The sequence below is a fragment of the Myotis nattereri genome (assembly GCF_964212035.1).
Source record: "Myotis nattereri genome assembly, chromosome: 12".
NCBI lineage: Eukaryota > Metazoa > Chordata > Mammalia > Chiroptera > Vespertilionidae > Myotis > Myotis nattereri.
This window is the reverse complement of record NC_138087.1, coordinates 55,577,948-55,601,682: the sequence shown is the minus strand read 5'-3', so window position 1 is coordinate 55,601,682 and position 23,735 is coordinate 55,577,948. Positions and strand designations below refer to the sequence as shown.

Here is a 23,735-nt window from a genome sequence, read left to right as displayed (position 1 = left end):
TGAGACACTGATGAACAAAGGTCTGGTGACTGAGCAGGAGGCTCTCGGCAGGACAAATGGGATGATGTACCTGCCCCAAAGTTATCTGAGGGCTGGGAACAGTTTGTAAGGTCTCCACTCAGGTGGGGTCTTAAACATCCTAAAAAGCTTCAAAAATTCACATTGGAAGCAGATGCCTCAAAAAGATGAGCAGAGCCCTGGCTGGGTGGCTCAGTTGGTCAGAGTGTCTCCTGTACACCAAAAGGTTTCAGGTTCCATTTGGGTTAGGGCACATAGCTGGGTTGCAGGTTTGATCCCTGGTGGAGGTGCGTAGGGGAGGCAACTGATGGATGTTTCTTGTTTCTCTCTCTCTCTCTCTCTCTCTCTCTCTCTCTCTCTCTCTCTCCCTCCCTCTCTCTCTCTCTCAACCATATCCTCAGGTGAGGCTGCAAAAAAAAAAAAAAAAAAAAGGGAAAATAAAGTGTGCCCCAGAGAAAGTAGCGTCAAGGATTTAACTGCAGTTACCGATTTTCCCAAACATGTAGAAATGTGCACATGATATGTGTATATTTGTAGGAAAACAGTCTAGGGAGAAATACACACTGAAAGGTTAACATCCTTTTATCAGGTATTACCTATTTTGTGCCAGACCCCAGGTTACAAACAATGAGAACTACCTGACAGACAGCCTAGCAAGGGAGGCCAATGGGTATAAGCCAAATACGTTTTGGTTTCTTTTTATTCTTCTCTGTGTTTTGCACAGTGTGGATATCTTCTCCAGCAACAACCAAAAAGGTTTTATTTTGGAAAAGGAAAATATTTTCACTTCTGAGGGTAAAGTCAGTAAGAAGGGCCAGCTCCCGAAGCCCCTCTGCTTAGTTCCCATTGTTCTCACGGAACCTTTGTGCAAGCGTCTAGTATTCCACCGGGCGACCCGAGACACCGGAAGTAGACGCTCTGCACCGACTCAAGCCGAGGGCTCCTACCGACCGGCGACCCGCGAGCCAACTGCGGGGACCCGCCTACCCACAGGGACCACGCTTCATCGACTTAGGCTCCGGTCCGACCGCTACTGCCGAAAACGGAAAGCCTTGGGCGGGCTGGCGATTGGACCCCGTGCCGGAAGTGGGAGCCGGAAACGGTGTTCGGTGCCGCCCGGGATGGCTCAAGCGGCGGCGGTCGCAGCCGAGTCCCTCGCGGGTGGCAGGGCGCGGGCGGCGCGCGCTGTGCTGGGTCAGGTGGTGCTGCCGGGTGAGGAGCTGCGGCTGCCCGAGCAGGAGGATGCCGAAGGCCTGGGAGGTGCAGGGGAGCGACCGCTGCGCCTAAATGCCGGCGTGCGCTCCCGGGTGCGCGTCGTGTGCGGCCCCGGCTTGCGGCGTTGTGGCGACCGCCTGCTGGTCACCAAGTGCGGCCGCCTCCGGCACAAGGAGCCCGGCGGCGGCGGCGGCGGCGGCGTTTACTGGGTGGACTCGCAGCAGAAACGGGTGAGTTGGGGCCCCGGAGGGGTGGTACGGCCGTGAGGGGTAGCCCGGCTCTGGGAAGACTTCTTGGAAGAGGCAGGGAGGGGCCTCGAGCAGAGAGAGGCCTCTATTAAGCTAGCCCGGAGCCCTGATGTCTGCGTCCACGCCGTCTGCTTTAGAGGGATTGTGACACTGGGACGTGGCCCGAGAAGGACGGCCAGGAGAGAAATGGGGGTGGAGATCCTGGCCTCTAAGGGATGGGGACTGTGAGACATGGTAATTGTCTTCACAATCCCGAAGGCCAGGGAGAACCAGGCTTATCGCCAGGGGCCCCAAAGGGCAGAAGCAGGCTCTGAGTGGATGTCACAGGGAGGTAAATTAGAATAAGGAAGAACTTTTCATAGCGGGAACATTGTCGAACATTGTTCCCTGATACAGAAGAGGTACGGGCTACCAGCTCAAATGAATAGACTGTTAGAAGCTGTAAACCTGAGAGTTACATGATGTGGTTGTTTTCCTTTTACTGAAAGTGATGTACGACGGTTTATTGTAAGATGTGTATTAATTTGTAAATTAGATTTCAAAATATTTCCTGAATATCTCCAATGACAAACTTTAGTAACCAGTAGGACTGGCTGAAGATACCTTCCAAGATACTTGGAAAGTGATGGTCATTTATGGTTTTTCTCTCACTCTGATTTCTTTTGTATTGTAGTATGTCCCAGTGAAAGGAGACCATGTGATTGGCATAGTGACGGCTAAATCTGGAGATATATTTAAAGTCGATGTTGGAGGGAGCGAGCCAGCCTCTTTGTCTTACTTGGCATTTGAAGGTGCAACTAAAAGAAACAGACCAAATGTGCAGGTAATGATAGGAAACTTTGGTTTCAAAAAAGGAAAAACATCCAAATATTCTGAAGGCTACCTGAATGTCTCCAAAGTCTGACTATTTTCCCAGTTTTATAGGATGACCTCCGAGCAGCTGTGTGATCATTCTCGGCCACAAGGGTTCCTTATGTTGCTTCAGCTCTGGGACTGGAGTCACGTGCTTATGTTACATTTGCTATATTGGGAGTTGTTTAATATCTATTGTGCTGAAAGGTTCTATCTGTTCTATTGATATCTGTTTTGTCCACATCCACTGGACAAGGAAGTAAGCCATAGGTTAGGGAGGAAGGAGGAATACCTGGTAAGTGGTGCAAATTGCCATATTATCCATCCCTCTTTCCTGATTGTACGTCCGGGAACTGTCATCTCACAACTTCAGTCACATCCCTGTTTTCCAGCAATCCCTTTTGGTTGTTTCCTCGTTTTCTACTTGGGCTTTTCAGGTAGCAACACTCTTCCTGTCCACCCAAGCCAGAAATTTGGTGCTTTTTTTGCCCCTTATCACTCACCTTTCAGGTGTCTTTTGTTGCTTAATCTTACTAATCTATTTGACTCTATCTTTAAGTCCACCCTGCGTCTCCATTTTTCAAGTTCAGGCCCTAGATACCCTTGTCTGGAGTTGGCCGATTTAACATCCCTGCCTGTACACTTTAACCCCTCCATCCAGGCATTTAAGAGCCTACAGCCTCTCACTCCACTTTCTTCAAAGCCTACAGGTTTCCTTGGCATTATACTCCAAAAGTCTTCCCCTTTCCATAATTATATCTCTACACAGCTGTGCTTGAACCTCACTGAACTGTTTAACAGCACGACTGAACTCACAGCGCCCTGCCCTGTTGTTGCTCATGCTGGTTCTCTGTCTGGATTGCTGTATCCCCTTTTCAGCCTGTGGAACACATACTCATATTGTAAGACTTGGGCCAAATACCACCACCTCTATAAAACCATTCCTGACTTGCAATCACTTTTTCTTAGTGCTGCTCTGGCACTTAACTAGGTTTGGCTTTGAATGAAGTTTATTGTTTATATGTACATCCCCACTGCCCTCAAGACCAGATGCTTGTGAAAGGCAGAGAATGTGTGTTTCTAGTTCCTATAGTCATCAACTTAACAGGTAAACAAGTTCACTCTCAATGTCTTTAGTTTCATCATTTTGAAGTTCAACTCTTGTGAAGTTTTTACATCTTGCATGGAGAAGTGTCAGTGAATTGCCATTGTTCCATTTTGCATGCCAGGAGTTTCTTCTGTCCATCTATCTTCTGTAATTCCCGAGAGCCGAGCTACCTAATAGCACTTTCTGTGATGATGCTAATGCTTTACTTCCACAATGATTAGTATGGTAGCCCCTAGCCACACATGCCTGTTAAACACTTGAAATATGGCTAATGCAACTAAGGAACTGAATTTTAAGTATTTAATTTTAATTAATTCAAAAGTGAGTTAAAATTACTATTTGTGGGTAGATGGCTACCACATTGGACAGTGTAGCTCTGGAGGGTATTTATATTTTGGCTTTGTGATGGCTCCCAGTCTAGGGATTTCCTGGTGGGTTGGGGGGGGGGGGGGCATATCTGTCAATGCTGCCTTTGTTTAAGACCCAACTCCAAAGTGACTGCGAATCTTGGCATGTAGTCAGTTCCTTAGCTACAGAACTGTAGGTAGTTGGCCTTGCTGTTATGGGAAATAATGACTATAAAATGGTTACTGTTTTTAAATTATCATTGTAGGTTGGAGATCTCATTTATGGACAATTTGTGGTTGCTAATAAAGATATGGAACCAGAGATGGTTTGTATTGACAGCTGTGGACGAGCCAACGGAATGGGTGTGATTGGACAGGATGGTCTACTTTTTAAAGTGACTTTGGGCTTAATTAGAAAGTAAGTCCTAATGCTTTCTAGTTTCCTGGTCTTTTATAATTATACCTTCTTGGAAAGCCAACTGATCTTTGGGATTTGGATTCTTTGTAACAACATCTGAATTTCCTCAGAATTAAAAAATCATTATCCATTTAAGCATACTTGTAAACCCAAGCATTTAGTCCCATCCTCTCTTTTTTTTTAAATATATTTTATTGATTTTTTACAGGGAGGAAGGGAGAGAGATAGAGAGTCAGAAACATCGATGAGAGAGAAACATCGATCAGCTGCCTCCTGCACATCCCCCACTGGGGAAGTGCCCGCAACCCAGGTACATGCCTTTGACCGGAATCGAACCCGGGACCTCTCAGTCCGCAGGTCGACGCTCTATCCACTGAGCCAAACCGGTTTCGGCAGTCCCATCCTCTCTTAATGTAAATACATTGTATTCAGATGTACTTGGTGGTATAGTTTCTGTGTTGATATGGAGTCTGGGCTTCCTCCTGGTTTACTATTTCTTATAGCTGATTTACTCAGCCCAAATGTAAAAACTGGCCTTTCCGCCCTGGCCAGGCGGCTCAGTTGGTGAGGCGTCATCCCCTACACCAAAAGGTTGTGGATCTGATTCCTGGTCAAGACACGTACCTAGGTTATAGGTTCCATTCCTAGTCGGGGTGATTAAGGGAGGCAACTGTTTGATGTTTCTCTCTCACATCAGTGTTTCTCTCTCTCCCTTTCTAAAAATCAATAAAAACATATCCTTGGCTTTGGGTTTTTAAAAATTAAACACATAAAAACTGGCCTTTCCCCCCTATGTCACTTTAATGCAGATGTAATTTGTACAAAATCACCAAATTTCTCTAGTAATGGGAGCAGTGCAGGTAGGCTGATGGGATCCGTGAGCTTATGCAGACATTCACAGAAGACTTCTGCTATCTGTCCTGATAGATTTAATAGTTCCCAGCCCCGGCAGTTCAGTTGGTTGGAGCATCATCCCGTACAGCAAAAGGTGGCTGGTTCAATCCCTGGTCAGGGTACACACTCAGATTGCGGGTTCAATCCCCACTCAGGGTGCGTGGAGGAGGCAACCAATCAATGCTTCTCTCACATTGATGTTTCTCTCCCTAAGAATCAATTTTAAAAAAAGTTCCCAGAGGCAGATTCTGTTAGGTGTTTATACTTTTACCTACCCAAAGCTGTGCCCTGTTAAAGGGTTTTATGTACTTGTAGATCCCGAAGTTCAGAGCTCTTGCATGACTCTGCTACTTATTCTGCAGGTTTGGAGAATTAGTTCAGGTTGTTAGAGAAGCATGTTACTAATCAAGCAGCACCCTTGTGGTTTGAAAGAGCTAACACTTCTTTCCAAGTAGTGAATTTAATACCAGCTATTAACTTACATGGTCAGGAAAGTAAGTTTAAGGTGTTCTTTCAGCACTGTAGATAATTTTTAAAAGCTATGGTCTTAAAGCCTAGAATTAAGGTGCTCTGACAGTGTAGGGGACGAACTTTATATGTTTTTGGTAAAGTTGATAATACAGGGAGTTTGATTTCTTTGTTGAGACTAGTGGCACTAGCCCACCTGTGACCTGATATACTGATCAGTGTAAATCTTCTTAGAACAGTGGTTCTCAACCTTGGCTGCACATTAGAATCACCTGGGAATCTTTTTAAAATCCTGATTTCTGGGCCTCATCCTCCGGAAATTCTGTTTCTTTGTTATGGGGTGAGGCCACAACATTAGTAACAAAGAAACAATTTCCAGAGGATGAGGCACAGAAATCAGGATTTTAAAAAGATTCCCAGGTGATTCTAATGTGCAGCCAAGGTTGAGAACCACTGTCTTAGAAGAAAAGGGGCAGTAAATGCTGTCATGTGCCTTTAATTATTTGAATGATGTTAGTGGGGCTTTAACTATGGAGAACTGCCTAGAAAAGGAGTCCTAAAGGAAAGTTAGGTCACACTCTACCACTTCATTAAAATTTCATTTTCTTTCCTTTTCCTCACCAGGCTGCTAGCTCCAGACTGTGAAATCCTACAGGAAGTGGGAAAACTCTACCCACTGGAAATAGTGTTTGGAATGAATGGAAGAATATGGGTGAAGGCAAAAACCATTCAGCAGACCTTAATTTTGGCAAACGTTTTAGAAGCTTGTGAACATATGACAGCAGATCAAAGAAAACAAATCTTCTCCAGGTTGGCAGAAAGTTGATCTATGTGGATTTTTTTATAGTTGATCCAAGAGACTGGATTCCTTGGGGAAAAATTTTTCAGGTGGACCTCTTCCCATTAATCTTCAGAAGATAAGTTATTGTCTTATATGAGTCTTAAAATATTTTTATAAACAAGTCACTGGTTGCCACTCATGTTCTTGTTGGTGAAAAAAATCATAAAATAGTACTATTCTTTTCTTTTATAATAAAGTTTACTAAAAGTTAGTATTATGATTTACTTGGTGTTAATTTCCTTAGTTTTGCTGGAAGTAACCATTGAAATAACACTTATTTTCTGATAATAGTAAAACATGTTCATCAAAGAAAATGTAGCCGAAACCGGTTTGGCTCAGTGGATAGAGCGTCGGCTTGCGGACTGAGAAAGGTCCCAGGTTCGATTCCGGCCAAGGGCATGTACCTGGGTTGCGGGCACATCCCCAGTAGGAGATGTGCAGGAGGCAGCTGATCGATGTTTCTCTCTCATCGATGTTTCTAACTCTCTATCTCTCTCCCTTCCTCTCTGTAAAAAATCAATAAAATATATTTTAAAAAAAAGAAAATGTAGAATACATAAAAAGTATGAAGCAGCAAACAAAAATCACTTGTAATCCTATTATGTAGTGGTGAGTATGTAACAGCTAACTATTATCATATATTTACAAATCAAGTATTGTTCCAAGTGTTTTGTTTGGATTGACTCATTTATTCTTAGTAACTGCAAAAGACAACTCCCTAGTGCAAGAAACTGAGGCTTAACTTGGCCAACATTCTCAACCACTACATGTGAATATGTTTTTCAAAATGGATTTATAGAATTATATTTTATATACTAGTCTGTAATATACTTTGTCCACTTCAAACATTTAAATATATTTCTTTCATGATTGCTATTAAAAATTCCATAGTTGTATAATGCTTCATTTTTGTGTTACAGGATATTTTGGAAATGTCCAGCTTCTTGTTTTGTTATAAAAAACACTATGATGAGGATCTCTGAATATAAGTTCATCCAAGTCTTATTTTGCCAAGGGTCATTTCCTAGAAGCCAAACAAAAAACTACCTACCTAGGTTTTGAAGAAATTGTAGATGTTTGTGATCGAGATGAGGAAATTCTATGTTATTTGGAATTTTAAGCAAAGCCTTTTGAGGCCAAAATGAAGCCTGGCAGCTGATCCAGGTCAATGGTTCTTGGGTTAGAGACCTCCCTGAGAATATGGTAAGAGTTACAGACCTCAGAGGCCTATTCATAGAGGGTCCTCCCTTTTGGATGCATAGGTTATAGAACTATGTTGATAAAGACCAACGAACATTATGTACAGTGGGGCCTTGACTTACGAGTGTCCCGACTAACAAGTTTTTTGAGATACCAGCTGTGTCTTTGTCAATTTTTTGCAGAGTAATTTGAGTTAATGAGCTCGGTCTCGGAACCTCTGAACAAATTAAACTCGTAAGTCAAGGCCCCACTGTATTCCTAAAGATGTTTCCTAAAGACTAGGCTGCTCTTAAGTAATCAAGTTCATAGTTCCTGGGAGATTAAATTGTGACAGGAAGGAGATAGAACCCAGAGGTAACCTTTTGGTTCTTTTGAAATAGAGGTTACATTTTTTTCAATTTGCTAGCAGTTTAGAAATAAGTTGACCGACATAAACTGGCCATAGTAACTGAAGCAACTGTATCTAAGTAGGACATGAGAAAAGGGATCACTGAGATTTGCATCATAAGAGGCTCTCTGACATGCTTGTGTGAGATGCAATGTGTTTTCTTTTTTTTAAAATATATTTTATTGATTTTTTACAGAAAGGAAAGGAGAGGGATAGAGAGTTAGAAACATCGATCAGCTGCCTCCTGCACATCTCCTACTGGGGATGTGCCCGCAACCCAGGTACATGCCCTTGGCCGGAATCGAACCTGGGACCTTTCAGTCCACAGGCCGACGCTCTATCCACTGAGCCAAACCGGTTAGGGCTATTTTCAAGTTAGACTTACCAGTACTATGTTTTTGCTTTTCAATTTGAACTGATAATTCAGATGTATGTGCAAAATCTAGTTTGTACAAGGCTCAGAAGGATACAAAAATACTCCCACAAATTGTCCCGTAGGAAGGCTATAGGAAGAGAGAAGCCTTCCACACCCATACTCAGCACAGGGAAGACAAGGTAGGAGCCATAGGTGGGGAAAATTGCTATGGGGGCTTAAAGAGGGCTAGGTTAGGACAGGCTGATCCTGAAAAGCACATGTACAGCACATTATTGAGTTAGGGAAAATCAGCATGATCAGAGCAGGTCGGACAAAGTCATAGAACTTTATGATGCCACTTTGGTGAAAATTAAATTCTTGATATCACAATATTTAATTATTTAAGCTACTTCTAAAAGTAGATTTTTCACAAGTAGATGTAGAAAAATAAATTAACACACCCAAAGCCATGTAGTTTAAGGGCTAATTCCTTGTTATGTAAACTTTTTACTTAGTCAAGATAAACAGGGCACTTCCTGTGAGCTAGGCACTATAGGAGATACAAAAGAGCATAAAATGTGGTCCCTGTTATTAATAACATCCTAATGAAGATCCGAGATGTCAGGTAAAGGCAAGTATGTGCCATCACCACTTTGCTCTCCTCTTTGGTCAAGGCCCCTCCAGCAACTTCACCTCCTGCAGGTGCACTCTTAGGATGTCCATCATTCCACTGAGTTCTGAAGAACATAGCCTTTTCTGGAAGAAACTCCTTTCTTCAATGCTTCAGGCCAGTTTTGAGTCTCAAAGTAAGTGGACAGGATATCAAATACTGTTAGAAAGGTAAATAGAAAACACAGTGACCACACACTGGAAAAAAAGAACTAGTAAATGACTAATGAAAAGGGTGTTCTTGAATATTCAACCAACCTACTCTGTACCACACCTGGTATTAGTTCCTGGGGAGACAGAGGCAAAGCTACAGGCCCTGCTTGCCCACAAGCACTGCCTACACTGAGAGATATAGGCATATAAATGGACAATGCTGCAACAGAGAGGAACACAATACAAAGGAAGGGTTGGTTCTGATGTGGCCTGGGACAGGAAGAGGAGGAGCCAAAATGCCTGTGAACTGAATCCTGAATTCACTGTCAATGATGGGTTAAAGGCAGGGCGTTCTAGGTCAAGGCAACAATTTCAACTGTATTTAACATAGATCGGAATTAGGAAGAAAATGAAAAATAGCTTTGAGAAGCCAGAATACATGTCACAAAGTGCATGCAATAAAGTACAAGTACATCAGTCATGGGGGGAAGCTGCGTCAAGGCCATTCATACTTAGGCGTGATGCAAAGAAGCACCAGAATTAACACATTAAGCGTGGGCCGTGTGAGCTGTACCTTGATTGATGGCCAATATCTCTGAATGATAGTTTTTCTCATTCTGGCGTCTGACCATGTATTCTTGGATTGGCAAGCGGGCTGTCTTGACAGAGTGTTCTCGGGCCTTTTGAAATGTCACCTTCTGTAAATAACAGTTAAATATTTTTCTTTTAAAAATAATACATGAAAATATTTTCATGCATAGCAAATTATGAAAATCCCCATTTATCACTCTAATTTCATCTATAATTATAATTAATGATAAATGTATTAAAAAGAAGTAGCCTGTTATTAACCATGTCACCCCAATAAATTCAATTAAAAAAAGGAAAAAAGAAAAGTAACCTGCAGATAATTAAGAGTTCTGCAGATAGCCCTAGCTGGTTTGGCTCAGTGGATAGAGCGTTGGCCTGCGGACTGAAGGGTTCTAGATTCGATTCCGGCCACAACCTGGGCATATGCCCTGACCGGGAATCAAACCGGTGACCTCTTGGTTCCTAGGTCGATGCTCTGCCACTGAGCTACACCTGGCTCGGCTATTACTGTCCCTTTAAAAATGTCCCTACCCTAGCCGGTTTGACTCAGTGGATAGAACATTGGCCTGTGGACTGAAGGGCCCTGGTTTGATTCTGGTCAAGGGTACATGCCCAGATTGCGGGCTTGACCCCCAGTGTGGGGCGTGCAGGAGGCAGCCAATCAATGATTCTCTCTCATCATTGATGTTTCTCTCTCTCCCTCCCTCTCCCTACCTCTCTGAAATAAAAGTACATTTTAAAAAACAAAAAGGTGTATATAAAAAAATGTCCCTGAATCATGAACTGAAATTTATATTTGCTACCTTATAAGAAGCTGGAAAGGTACCTTTTTGCAAATTCCAGGGTTCAAGGGAAAGATTTAGATTACTGGGATAATTAACATACTCAAGTCTGGAAGGGACCTCAAGAGTTAACTATTCCCCTCCAACCACATTGATTGGTTGCCACTTGCACATGCCCCAACTGGACCAGGACCGGAGATCAAGCCTGCAACCAAGGTATGTGCCTTTGACTGGAATCGAATCCATGACCCTTCAGTCTGCAAGCCAACCACTGAGCAAAATCAGCTAGGGCAGGAAATTCTTGATATTGAGTCAGTTTTCTGTTGTTTTTTTCTGAGACTTCCACTCATTTGTCTAGTTCTACCCTCCCAGGGCCACAGCAAGCAAGTAAAATGGCCCTTCCACAAGACAGTCATTCAGATACTTCAAGTAGGATCATGCCACTACGCATCCTCTAGTCTCCAGACTCATAGTCTCAGTTCTGTCAACTTCCTTGACTATGACTTAGTTTTGAGTCCCTTCGTCATTCAGGTCAACCTCTCCTGAACTTGTTTTAGCTCAATGTCCTTTCATTGACGGTCCCATAATTGACTGGGCACCTAAGTATGGTCTAACCAACTGGAACAGCACGAAGCAGGCCTAGCACCTTCTTTGTTCTGATACCTGGACTACACCCCTCTCAGACTCACTTGAGACACAGTTCCAATAGAGAACTTCCAAACATGTCTTAAGTAATGTGATTCGGATGGAATAAGGGTACAGTTATTCAAAGGACTTCTTTGAAGGACAACACTCCTTGCATATATGAGCTATTATTGTCTTTTATTTTTTTTTGAAAGTCTATTTTTAACCACTTTGAACTAGCGTATAGAATTAAAAGTTAGTAGGACACTTGGATGCTGCCCTGGAGGAGACTACTGTCTAGTGTTTGTTCTCTGAACATTTAAAGATAAAATGATTCCTCTTGAAGAGACATTTTTCTAAGAAGCCAAATTCCAGTAACAACCAAAAAGTTCCATTCATCTGACAAGTCTCTGTGCCACTTATTTTTCAGTTTAAATGTTGGTGGAGAAAGAAGGTAAGATGCTGTGTCAAAACTACATCTATAGCTCATACTCACTGATCCTTAGACTTTGCTGCCTCCAAAAAGGGGCTGCCACTCTGCTATGGGAGACAGCATTTAACTGTTGTCTTTTAATCTCCCTTAAACTAAAACAGCCCCCCCCCCCCACTCCAACTATTTTAGTTTTTACTATTACACTGGCTTTTTTGAAAGTCTGGCCCAGTTCTCTTGCATAATGTCTCACATTCTAGATCTGTTTCCTCACGATTAAATTAAATTTAAACATTTTCTAGTAGGAATACTTCTCAGGTGAGATTCCATCTTATCAGGAGGTACCTAATGTCACTATTGGTGATTCTAATTTTGATCACTTGGTTAAGATGGTGACCTCCCATGTCATTTCATTGCAATGGTACATTGCAATTTGTGGGGTGATACTTTGAGACCATGTGAGTAGTCAGTTTCCCCCAACCTTTCCTTCAATCAATCCCTGAATCAAAGATTGCCCTAGCAGTGACAAAATACTGATTTCTGAATTCTAGGCATTTCTCATTCTTAGCTGGCATTCTTAAGAGTCCCCCTGCCATTTTTTTAGATTATCACTATGAAGTCAGAGAACAATGACTATTTTAGAATAAATGCAATTCAGTTAAATATCATCTTGTTAAATATGTGTGCATCTTATACATAGATGAAATAATATATAAAATATGCTCATGTGAAAAAAAATATATGCATATATCAAACAGATACTTGTGTGATCATAGACTATCAAGGGATACACAAGAAAACTGGTTTTCTCAAATGGGGACACTGGGGGACAAGGATTGGAGGGAGACTTATTCTCCTTTTTATACATTTTAACTATTACATCATTCTTTATTATCTATGCAATGCTAATTAGAAAAATAAACAAAATTATCAAAAAATATTTATATACTAGAAACACATTAAAAAACTCCAATTATGCCAATACAATTCCAATTCAACAAAAGAAATCTGGACAAGTACTATTGAGGTTGAGCTTATAAGACTTATGTCAGCAGGGAAGATGGGCTAAGAAGGTGCAAACTACTCTCTCACCAAGAACACACAGCTAGTAAGAATGCTGAGGCAATACTTCCTTGGTCAAGATCAGAGCTATTCTTACAGAAATGAAGAGAGGAGAGGAGAGGAGTTCCACAGTGGCTACTGATGTAATTACCAAACATTCCCAGCCTGGGTTCTGTCAGGAAAGCACGGCTTACATTGCTGAGGAGGAGAGAGTGAATTTCACACGAGGAAGGGCCAACTCAGGCAGAATAGGCTCCTGCTTCTTCTTTTAAAAAAAAAAATTTTATTGGCTATTTACGGAGAGGAAGGGAGAGAGATAGTTAGAAACATCGATGAGAGAGAAACATCGATCAGCTGCCTCCTGCACACCTCCTACTGGGGATGTGCCCACAACCAAGGTACATACCCTTGACCGGAATCGAACCTGGGACCTTTCAGTCCACAGGCCGACGCTCTATCCACTGAGCCAAACCAGTTAGGGCTCCTTCTTCTTATTCCCTTAGTGTTTCTAGGCCTTTTGGGTAAGATTATTACAGGGTAGGTGTCTCTACAAATAAGGACCATTTTTCAGAATACAGTTTTTCAGCCAAAAAATGTACACTTACCTTCTGAATGCTTTCGTCCACAAGTCCACCAAGGATGTAAACTGTGTTTAGATCAACATCTTCAAGAGCTAGTGAAGAAATGAAGGCTAATGAGATCAAATCTTTATAATTTCTAAATCCAAAGAAAAGTAAAAGGAAAGAATGATAAAAGTAGAAATTTCATGAAATAGAAAACAAAGATAGATTTTCTAATCCTCTGAAAAAACAATTAAATAGATAAACCTTTGGCATATCTTACCAAGGTAAAAAGGTAGTAGGCTCAAATCAACATTAGGATTCAGGAAGGAGACAAAATTAAAATTACAAAGGAATGTGAAATAGAGAATATGAAGATCAACTTAATATCAATAAACTTGAAAATTATGTGACATAGATGATTTTCTAAAATAGATGATATATATCTAATTGATCCAAAAGGGTCAATGGAGGGAGCTGACCAGGGAAACTAGCTCGATACAATGCTACATGATCTGTGCAGTCAAGAACTTACCATGTTCTGAGTCAGGAGTCAGGTACACAAGGGTTTCCAGGGGGAATACACTAAAGCAGTCTTCTTCTGTTATATCTAGCTGAAAAATACGAATAATCCAATGTACTGTGAACTAGGTTAAGACATAGCCCATGGTGCAGCAAGGGGCTATATGTCTGACAACCTGTTCTTAGAAAGTGCTCAGCTGGGGAGGGGACGTAGAAAGGCACAGACATGCAACCCTACGAAATGAGGCAGAAAGTATATGGGGCCCTAACAGACATACAGGGAGCATACCCCAGGACTACGGATGAGGGAGGGACACCCCAGAGACAACCTTGTAGCTAAGGGAATGCTGGAACTGGGTTTCTGAAAAGAGGTGAGACTGACATAATAGGAAGAAGGACTCAAAGTGGAGGGAATCATACTAAGGAAGGCATGGACAAGGGATTACATGGCCCTGAGATTGGGTCTCTTTGGTTCACGTGCAGGAATCAACAAACATGCACAGCAGAAAGTAAGGCTGGAAACGGCTGCACTACGGGAGGGACTGTTAAGACAGTAACAGCAACCATGACTGATGGTGCAGCACTGCATGGGGCACTCTTCACACTCATCGCCTCGATGGGCCTCCCTGGGAGAGGCCACACTGCCCAGTCTCAGCTACACAAGGGCATGTTTAGTGGCATTTCTTAGGGACTGATCTGGATTCTTGCCTGTATGTTAATCACTACACGTATGAGATCCCATTGAAAGTTGAAAATCAACTTGGTATTCCCTAAAACTCATCTTAAATCCATATTACTTCCATAAGGATTCTTTCTCTTCCTCCAAAACTGTTTCCTAATTCTGCATCGCCGAGAACAAGAAAGGACTCATGGCATTTCCCCAAAACATCCCTGGAGTACACAGTCTACATACATTATATAGGACACAAAATACAGTCCTATATACTTTTTGCCAACATGGTGGAATGAAGAAAAAATTTAAATATAAGAACTGATAAGTGGTTCTTAAATTTAAAAAAAAAAATTTAGATTGTAATAATGAAAACACAATTTCTCAAAATATGAAAAAGTAAAAAAATTACCTCACAACCTATTTATAGATGACAATTCAAATAATATGCAAAATGAGGCTTACCAGGTAACTAGAAAAGCCATCATTCATCCTCAAACACTCTTCATACAGGGGACTGTCTGTTGTGAATCCAGTGAGGCAGATCCAAAATGGCCTGTCCGCTTTCTTATTCGAACCATACAACCTTCGGATCTGTCCAGCCAGCCTGCTTAGTTCCTTCAAAGAAGTAAGAACAACTTAGGGTGGAAACATGCCCTCTTTTTCTAAATTCACTGTCAATAAATGGTTACTCAGTAAGTTCACTGAGTGCTACTCTGGAAAATCTCATGAACTAGAATGACCCCCTTCACTCCAGAAGTGAGTACATGCATGTGTGAGTACGCATTGCGCCCCTGGCATCACCTTATAGATGACAACTGAGGTAATGAAACAGTGAGTTATTGGGAAAACTGAGACCGCCCCCTCCTTCAGGACCTGTGGTTACATATCTAATATGATATATGAAATTGTTCTTTTAGCTTTTATCTAAAATCTTACCATGTGATGTTTGTATTTATTAAAGAGAGGCTAGATTACTATGCAGGAATTTTTATTCTCCATCAAACAAACTTGGCACCTTCTCCCTTACTCTAGGAGATGTAAAGGATTGGGAGTTTTAACTTTCCATCCTGATTCAGAAGACCTCACAGTCTGGCCTGCTTTTGTTCATAGCGGAGAAAAGGCTGTGAGTTTGATTTAATCTGGTATCTCAATAGAAACAGTAGAAAATCCTTGGTTGACCTTTTCAGAGGGCTGTAGTTAGAGATTCCTACAAATCTTCAATTTTCCTAATTTCTCGGAAAAACAGGCAAACCCTAGCATATCTCTACTAATAAAAGGGTAACATGCTAATTAGACCGGGAGACCTTCTGGACGTCCTCCCAGACAAAGCCATGGTGGCGGGGCTGATGCAGAGGCGATTAGGGGCGATCAGGCCAGGAGGGGAGGGCAGTTAGGGGTGATCAGGCTGGCGGGGGGGGCCAGTTGGGGGTGAGCAGGCCGGCAGGGGGGGCCAGTTGGGGGGGAGCAGGCCGGCAGGCAGAGTGGTTAGGGGCAATCAAACAGGCAGGCAGGTGAGGGGTTAGGAGCCAACGGTACCGGATTGCGAGAGGGATGGCCAACTGCTGGTTTAGGCCTGATCCCACCAGTAGTCAGACATCCCCTGAGGGGTCCCAGATTGGAGAGGGTGCAGGCCGGGCTGAAGGACCACCGGCCCCCTGCCCCACCACTAGTACTAATACAACAGGGGTATTGGGAAATAGAAAAATTTGTTTTGTAGGTTAAGGCCTAAAATTAAGGCCCAATAAGGTTTGCTGCCTTGATATCTAATGAAATTGGGTGAGCCTTGAATGGCCCAACTGCAAGTTCCTCTTCCAACTCTGCTCCCACGGATAAGGTCCCATAGCCAACAATCCTTTTTATCCAAGGGACGAGAGGTGTAGTTCCTGATTATCCCTGAGCAGTGGGTTTTAATTCCCTGCCAGCCCACAGAATTATTCCAACAACCAATCCCATCTTCCTGCAGGAAGCAGGGGCACCCACCCTCTTGATACTACAGAGCGTGCCTCCACAGTGCCTGGCTGTTCATTCTGTTCCCATGTGGCCCTGCATGGCATGCAATGCCATCCTCCCCCAGGGCTGAGTATATCTATATATATAAAGCCTAAGCGACTGTTACAACCAAACGACCGGAACGACCGAAATGACTGGAATGACTGGTTGTTACGATGTACACTGACCACCAGGGGGAAGACACTCAACACAGGAGCTGCTCCCTGGTGGTCAGTGCATTCCCACAGCCAATCTCCCCCTGCTGGCCAACCTCCCGCAGGTGGTGGCGGCAGACACGGCCCCTTTCACAGGAGGGCCTTGGGGCTGGTTTCATCCCTCCCACCCACCCACCATGGTGGCAGCACAGCAAGTGAGGGAAGGAAGGGGGAGAGGTGTGACCCTCACAGTGGTGGGGCGCCAATGGGGGCGTTGGTGTCCCTTCCTTCTGCACCTAGCCCGTCGCTTCTTCTCTCGACCCCGCTGGAGCCTTTGGGCCCCAATTGGCCTGGCTCCGATCGGCCCTGATCGCCAGCCAGGCCTAGGGACCCCACCCGTGCGTGAATTTCGTGCACTGGGCCTCTAGTGTGACTAATAAACTGCTCTTCATCTTATCTGTTCAGTGTTGAGTGCCATGTGTTCAGCCAGCCCCAGAACCCCAGAACTTGTAGGGTGAGTGGGAGATCACTAAAACACATACATTGCAGGAAGACATGCTACCAGGTTATCTCCACACAACACAGAACCAGGCAAATATCCCTCTCCCCAGCAGAAGACCAAAGATTTCGTCTCTGGAGAACTGAAACTGAAAGGCTGTAACTAGACTGGGGACATATCAACACAGAGGCAAAGGGTTGATCAGGAATTTGGAAACTAGTGGATGTTCTACCTTCTTAGACATGTGGTGGGTCATACTTAAATCGATACAGAGTCTTGGTCCTGAATGTTTGGCTTCCAAAAGTTTCTCCTTGGTTAAGGATCTCAGAAAACGTTTGCTGTGCTGGGGGTAGATGCCTAGAGTGGAAATATCAGAAAAAATATGTAAGTGGGAAAACAGAGGAATAATATTCAGTAAGAAACAAATCTCCCCAGCCAGGTGAGTACTATTTGCATAGGAAGAGAAACTAGAAACTTGAAGTTTGTGCCAGGTATTCATTCATCAGGCAGTTTAGGTATAGCAGAGGGGTGATGACTGTGGGCTCTGGAGCACTCTGCTGGGTCTAAATCTAAGTTCAGTTTGTTCATTTATTACTCGTATCAGCTTAAGCATGTTATTTAATTTCTCTGAGCCTCAGTATTTTCACCTACAAAATGGGGATAATAAAAGACCTACCCTTGAGGGTAGTCAAGGTAAAATTCTTAGCACTGAACCTAGCACATAGCTGTTGGTACCATTCCTTCTACTTCTGAGCTTATAAACACATATGTACGCTATATAGTTTACATCTGAAAGGCAGACTTCAATTTTGTTTTCTTTGATACCTTGATTCCCAACAAAATGGGACTATAGGTCTCACCTCCCAGATGTTTGTTTTTACTTAAAAACAGTATTACTATTCTTCTAGGAACATACAGATACCAGTTTGCTAACAAATAAATATAATTATACCAACAACCTGATTAATTGTTACCTGAATTTTCTGTATGATTGGCTTTTCTCCTTTCTTTTTCTTGCTTTCTTTTGCTCTTCTTTGCCGCAACTATCTTTTCCCAGTGTCTCTGTTTTCTTTGGACATTTTTCTTAGGTCATCCAGAAAACAAAATGTTTGAAAACTTCATAAGCACCAAAAGGGAAAATGAATATTAGAAACAGTTACTTATTTTTTTTTTAAATTTAGGTATAAAAGTAGGAGAGAAAAAGGATGGTAGATTTAACAACAGAGATGGACTAGATTGTGTTTAGAGAAACCAGAGCCCCAGAAAGACGTGTGACCTGTCAGGCCCAAAGGAGAGTTTGGATTTTCTGACCCTTCTGAGGTGTATCAAACACACCTCTTGATCTGAAGCCTTAGACCGGTCAGCAGGGAATTCAACCCTTGGGATACACCAAACTCACTCCCAGTCTTCTTGTTACTGGTATCTCCCCTTAGAACTGGGGTCTCTGGGACCGTCCATCACCTCACAGCCCATGGCCACCCACTGCACTCACCGAGCACCAGGTGGCGCTGTCCGTGGGCAGGGTCTCCCTCTCCCGAGGCTCACACCCCACATCCATCTGCAGAAGCTGGAAGCTTTCAGAGACGCCATCTTCGCCCGTGTCCTCTGGGATCACTTCCTGCTCCGGCAGCACCTGTGACTCTGTTTTCTGAGCGCTCCCTTCCGACTTCCAGTCCATGTGCGTGGCCCGCTGCCCTTTCACCCAGGTTGGAAAAGGCACAACTACGTGAGGCATTACATTATGGCACTTACAGAGCTAGTCCCCTACGTCCAAGTGGCAGGCAGCGTTCTTGTGTTACTGAAGGAGAAGTGCGTAAAATACTAACATGGGTTTATTGACAAGTACGTGTGTCTTCCAGAGAAATGAGTCAGCACCGAAACGCTTCAGTAGTAAGGGAGCCAAATCCACCTCTCAGAACACAAGCACAATCCTGACACCTCCCAGCAATCGGTGACTCACTGCTGCGGTGACAGAGAAAACCAAGTTATTTATCATGTTCTTTGAAATCCACTCGTGAGTTGAGGGTGGGACAGAGATGGCAAAAGCCACCTTCCCTCTGTTTCAGTTTATTCTCAAAACCATTCCTTTATGATGAAAAGCAAGTATTTATTGAGTACCTACTATATGCAAAGTCCTGGGCATCCTTGGAGGATGAAGAGTGAGCCAAAAGATATGGCAAAGAGTGGCCCCAAACCAACCAAGGATCCATCTAGGTTGCTGCTGGTGATCTATCAAAATTTGTTTTTCCAAATTACATATTCATTCCCTCATCTCAGTTCAGTATCATTGCACCAGAAAGCCACAGTCACCAGCGGGAATGTTTACTATCCCTCGAAGTGCTAAGGAAGAAAAATATAGAGAACCACTCTAATAGCACTCCTAATGAATGTCACAGTTTCAAAGTGGTATTCGATATCCCTAAGATGAGTAAAAATGCTCTCTAGTCTACAGGTGTCACAAAGAATGGTATGACCCTTGCTTGTGGCGGCTCCTGAGTCCATGTGCTACCACCAACTTAGAAAAAGTATTACTTTTGAACAAGTAAATCTATGTAATATGATCCACATGGTAAAAAGATTTTTATGATAAAAGTCATGATCCTCATTCTGACCCTTTCCACCTCTAGAGGCAACTCTTGTTAACCAGGCATTTTTAGTTCTGGTGATTAGCCCCTTAACCTGAAATCACATGTTTACACCATTACTTCTTGATTCATCAACTCTGAATTTTATCAATTCCCTATGAAACACTAGAATTCAAATACTGAAATTAACCCCTTTTGCCCTGGCCAGTGTGGCTGTTTGTTGGAGCACTGTCCTTTGCACCGAAGGGTTTGGGTTCAATTCCTGGTCCGGGCACATACCCAGGTTGGCATGTACGGGAGGCAACCAATAGCTGTTTCTGTCACTCTCCCTCTCCCTTCCTCTCTCTCTGATGTCAATAGAAACATATCCTTGGGTGAGGATTTAAAAACAAAATTAACCCCATTTTATTTTTTGTTTCTGTTAGTTATCTTAATCTTTAAATTTTTTAAGCCATAATTTATTTAGAGTAGAGAGATTTTTAAGATTTGAAACTTATGTTCATTTTCCTCCCAAGGCTAGAGTTTACTTTTGCTTAAAACTCTGTTCTTTAATAGTCAGTACACAGTTTAGTATATGTATATATACCATTGACTGTGTCACTATGAGTTTATGGCATACAAAAAATGTAATAGTGTACATAATAATCTAGAGAAATTAGGAAAATACCAAGTTATTCTGAAACATTTCAGAAGCACTGCACTGTTCACATAGGAATAGTGATGTTAGTTATAAATATCTTTTTTAACAAAAGATATCCAGCCCTAGCTGGTTTTGCTCAGTGGATAGAGCGTTGGCCTGCAGACTGAAGGGTCCCAGGTTCGATTCTGGTCAAGGGCACATGCTAGGGTTGTGGACTAGATCCCCAGTAGGGGGTGTGCAGGAGGCAGCCAATCAATGATTCTCTCTCATCATTGATGTTTCTATCTCTCCCTCTCACTTCCTCTCTGAAATCAATAAAAAACAATTTTTTAAAAAAGATACCTCGCTCCCTCCAGATGACTGAACACACTTTCTATGCCAACCATCAGTGTCATCTGCATTTTTCTGCATTTAGGCATTCAAAAAAGAACAAACGAAAACTTTAAAAGAAACTGGTCCAACACCTAACAACCTGAAAACAAATGTTAAATGAATGCTAGTTTGTTAACAGCCATGTGGTCTCTTCCTCCTCTGAACTCCACAGTATTTTGCATTCTTATCTGTGTTTGTCCATTCATTGAGTCAGTAAACATTCATTGGCCCCAGCTGGTTTGGCTCAGTAGACAGAGCGTCAGCCTGTGGACTGAAGGATCCTGGGTTCGATTCTGGTCAAGAGCACATACCCAGCTTGCGGGCTCAATCTTCCTCCCCCTTCCTCTCCTAAATCAACAAAAATATATTTAAAAGAGACCCACCTCAGAACAAAAGACTCACACAGGATGAGAGTAAAGGGATGGTAAAAATTTAAAATAAAGAAATAATATTCATGGAGCTCCTCCTCTGTGTCAGGACCTTTTGGGGAATGACTGGGAGGCAATGAATGTCCTCACTGGAGAAGTCTGTCTGAGGAGAAAAGAGAGACAGGGGTGAAGTAGCGGGAGGGGGTGCAGTTTTCCGTTGCTGTTTTAAAAATTGGAAGGTTAATGCTCATCTTTTTTCTCCTACCAAACTGAATTCTTTTTCAGAAGGAATATGTAACTACATCTACCTAAACACTGAACAGTACAAAAAATCTTTGAACAGCAGTGTTTAAATAAATACTTGCTGAATAAACAGAGTTTTACTACCCCTGCCTCCATTTCCTTCTTTCCTATCCCCACTCTTTATATCTCTGACCTCTCTGAATTCCTATAGTCCCTGGGAATGCTTTTCAGACCAGGAACGTGGGAGACAGTGATCTTGAAAATCAAATGGAGGCAACTCCAACCGCTACCAGACGAGTCTGTAACACAGCAGGTTGGGCATTCCCGAGGACAGGGACCACATCTTGCTCATCTTTGTATCTTCACTAGCTATCACAGGCTTGGCACAGAACAGAAGCTCAGTGCATAGTGAGTTGAAGCTTACCACCTAGTGATCCTTAGGGCATCACGGAAGCACAGATCTATCAATTCATGTGAGACATTATGCCCACATTTAGCATTTTACTTCTTCATTAAAAAAAAATGTTTTCTGAGCCTCATTAAGGGTCCAGTGCTGGGTACTGAGGTTAGTTAGTTACTCATTTAACTAATAGTTAAGCACTTGACTTCATAGCACTTGCTGAGGATTCGGGGTTGATACTCTGTTTTTGTGGGGCTGCAATGACCTGACTCAGCCTTGTATGACAGCTGGTCTGCCTGTTTCCCCACCAGATTACAAACACTTGCAGAAAAGAGAGGATGAAGAATTCAGGGCACACTCCCAGCACTCAATACGGAGCCTTGCAAAATAAAAGCATCCTATGGGATTGATAATCATCCCTTTTCTGCTCAGCACCACTCTGGATCTCCATTTCACTTACGGTAAACAGCCAAAATCTTTACAATGGCCTGTACGGATCATTCAGGTCTACCTCCCCCGTCTACTGTCCCCTGCCACCTGATCTACTTGCGGATCCTCAAACATACCAAGGATACTCTCACCCCAGGGCCTTTGCCCTTGCTGTTCTCTGTACCTCCAATATTCTTCCTCTAGTCGAGTTAATTATGTAACTACATTTCTCACTTCAGATTGTCACTATCCAACGTGGCATATATTTTACTTAGTTTTTGTGGGAGCGTCCCCATTCTTACACGTGACCAAGCGTTCTGTTTGCTTTGTTCACTATTGTATCCTTATGCCTAGAAAGGGGCTTGGTACATAGTAGATGCTCAATGAATACTCGCTAGCTGAATTAATGCATCCACTTTCTCAATAGCCAGCTTCCCCGTGCGAAGCATCCTCTGCTGGCATGCTCCTGTCATTTTCTCAATCTAAATTTTAGTCCACGGAAGCTACTCCCCGCCTCTGGCATCTTTAGACCCCAGGCCCAAAGGTACCCCGCCTGGCCCATTGGCTGCGAGTGCAAGGGGAGGCAGGAAGGGAAGGCACCAAGGTGCGGGACACCAGGCCACACAACTGTGAAACGCTGTTTCCCCGGCGTCTTCCCTATCCGCAAACGCGGCAGCACTCAGGGGCCAGACTCCAGACCCCCAGGACCCCAGGCCCCCAGACCCCCAGGCCCTACCCCGCCCCGCCACCAGACCCGGGGTACCTGATCCCAGCACCTCACGCAGCAGCAGGGCACGTCAGGCCCCGCCTCCTGACCCACTTCCGGTCCCTGCACCTTTCCGAACGGCATTCTGGGAGTTGTAGTTTTCAGCCTGACAGCTCGTTGTTCAGGGGCGTGAGCGGAGGTTTGGGCTTCCTAGCCTCACCCAGGCACTAGGGAGCTCGGTCGCGCCTCTCTGAGCCTGTTTCTCCGCCTGATACACGGGATTACAATCCCAGGTGCTTGCAGACCGGCAGGGCTGCTGCAGGTGATCAGGCGCTTTCAAAGACCGGACATTGTGAAACCGGGCTGAAACCAGACTTAAACCACCTCTCATCTCGCCAGCCTAGGGGCTTTGCCCGTCTCTGAGATTCCCCACAACCAGCAAGGCCCAGGAACTGACAGCCCTTCCCTGAGCACATATTCCCCTTCACCGGTGCCTGTCTGTCCAGGCTCGTAAGAGAGATATCCGGGCCTGAGCAGATAAGGAGTCAGTGGGGAAACTGAGGCTCAGAGATGTGAAGTGACTTGCCCAACCCTTGTCCTGATAAAAGCTATCAGCCATTCTTTTCTTTATTCCTCCAGTCCTAGTGTCTCACCCTTTCAGAGAAACCCTACCATGAATGAGCTTGAAATGTCTCCCACCCAAGAAACCACAGCCCTGTTTGAATTCCTTCTTGGCCCCCCACTGTTACCACTCTAGACTTTTATTTCCTCAGCAACTCTCACCCTATCCCCAAGCCATGCTCCAATTCAGCCTTCGTCTGGGACTGGAGCAATTTTTAAATGCTGACTAAACATCCCTCCGTCCCCCGCAAAAGGCTTTTTCTAAAACCTAACTCTAATGTCTCTTCTCTACCTAGAAGCTGGACCTAGC

The 23,735-nt window shown here is 43.6% G+C and overlaps 2 protein-coding genes across 7 annotated transcripts; one reads left to right on the top strand and one right to left on the bottom strand.

The window, feature by feature from the left end:
* Positions 1-748: 748 nt before the first annotated feature.
* On the top strand, positions 749-6,620 carry EXOSC3 (exosome component 3). Its single transcript, XM_081103116.1, has 4 exons — positions 749-1,463; positions 2,155-2,304; positions 4,055-4,206; positions 6,193-6,620. Exons 1-4 carry the CDS (start codon positions 1,140-1,142, stop codon positions 6,392-6,394), a joined length of 828 nt encoding a protein of 275 aa, XP_080959242.1. The 5' UTR covers positions 749-1,139; the 3' UTR covers positions 6,395-6,620.
* Positions 6,621-8,185: 1,565 nt separating this feature from the next.
* On the bottom strand, positions 8,186-22,927 carry TRMT10B (tRNA methyltransferase 10B). 6 transcript variants are annotated; one of them, XM_081103512.1, is made up of 11 exons: positions 22,862-22,927; positions 21,042-21,189; positions 18,888-19,023; positions 18,554-18,756; positions 18,036-18,144; positions 17,294-17,418; positions 14,881-15,033; positions 13,759-13,837; positions 13,269-13,336; positions 9,749-9,872; positions 8,186-9,181 (listed from the first exon to the last, which is right to left on the bottom strand). In XM_081103512.1, the coding sequence occupies exons 4-11, from the start codon at positions 18,737-18,739 to the stop codon at positions 9,075-9,077; spliced, it is 951 nt and encodes a 316-aa protein (XP_080959638.1). In that variant the 5' UTR covers positions 18,740-18,756; positions 18,888-19,023; positions 21,042-21,189; positions 22,862-22,927; the 3' UTR covers positions 8,186-9,074. The 6 variants fall into 6 exon arrangements, with proteins under 6 accessions (XP_080959638.1, XP_080959637.1, XP_080959640.1 ...); XM_081103511.1 differs by having other exon boundaries at positions 18,554-19,023; XM_081103514.1 differs by lacking the exon at positions 18,888-19,023.
* Positions 22,928-23,735: the final 808 nt, after the last annotated feature.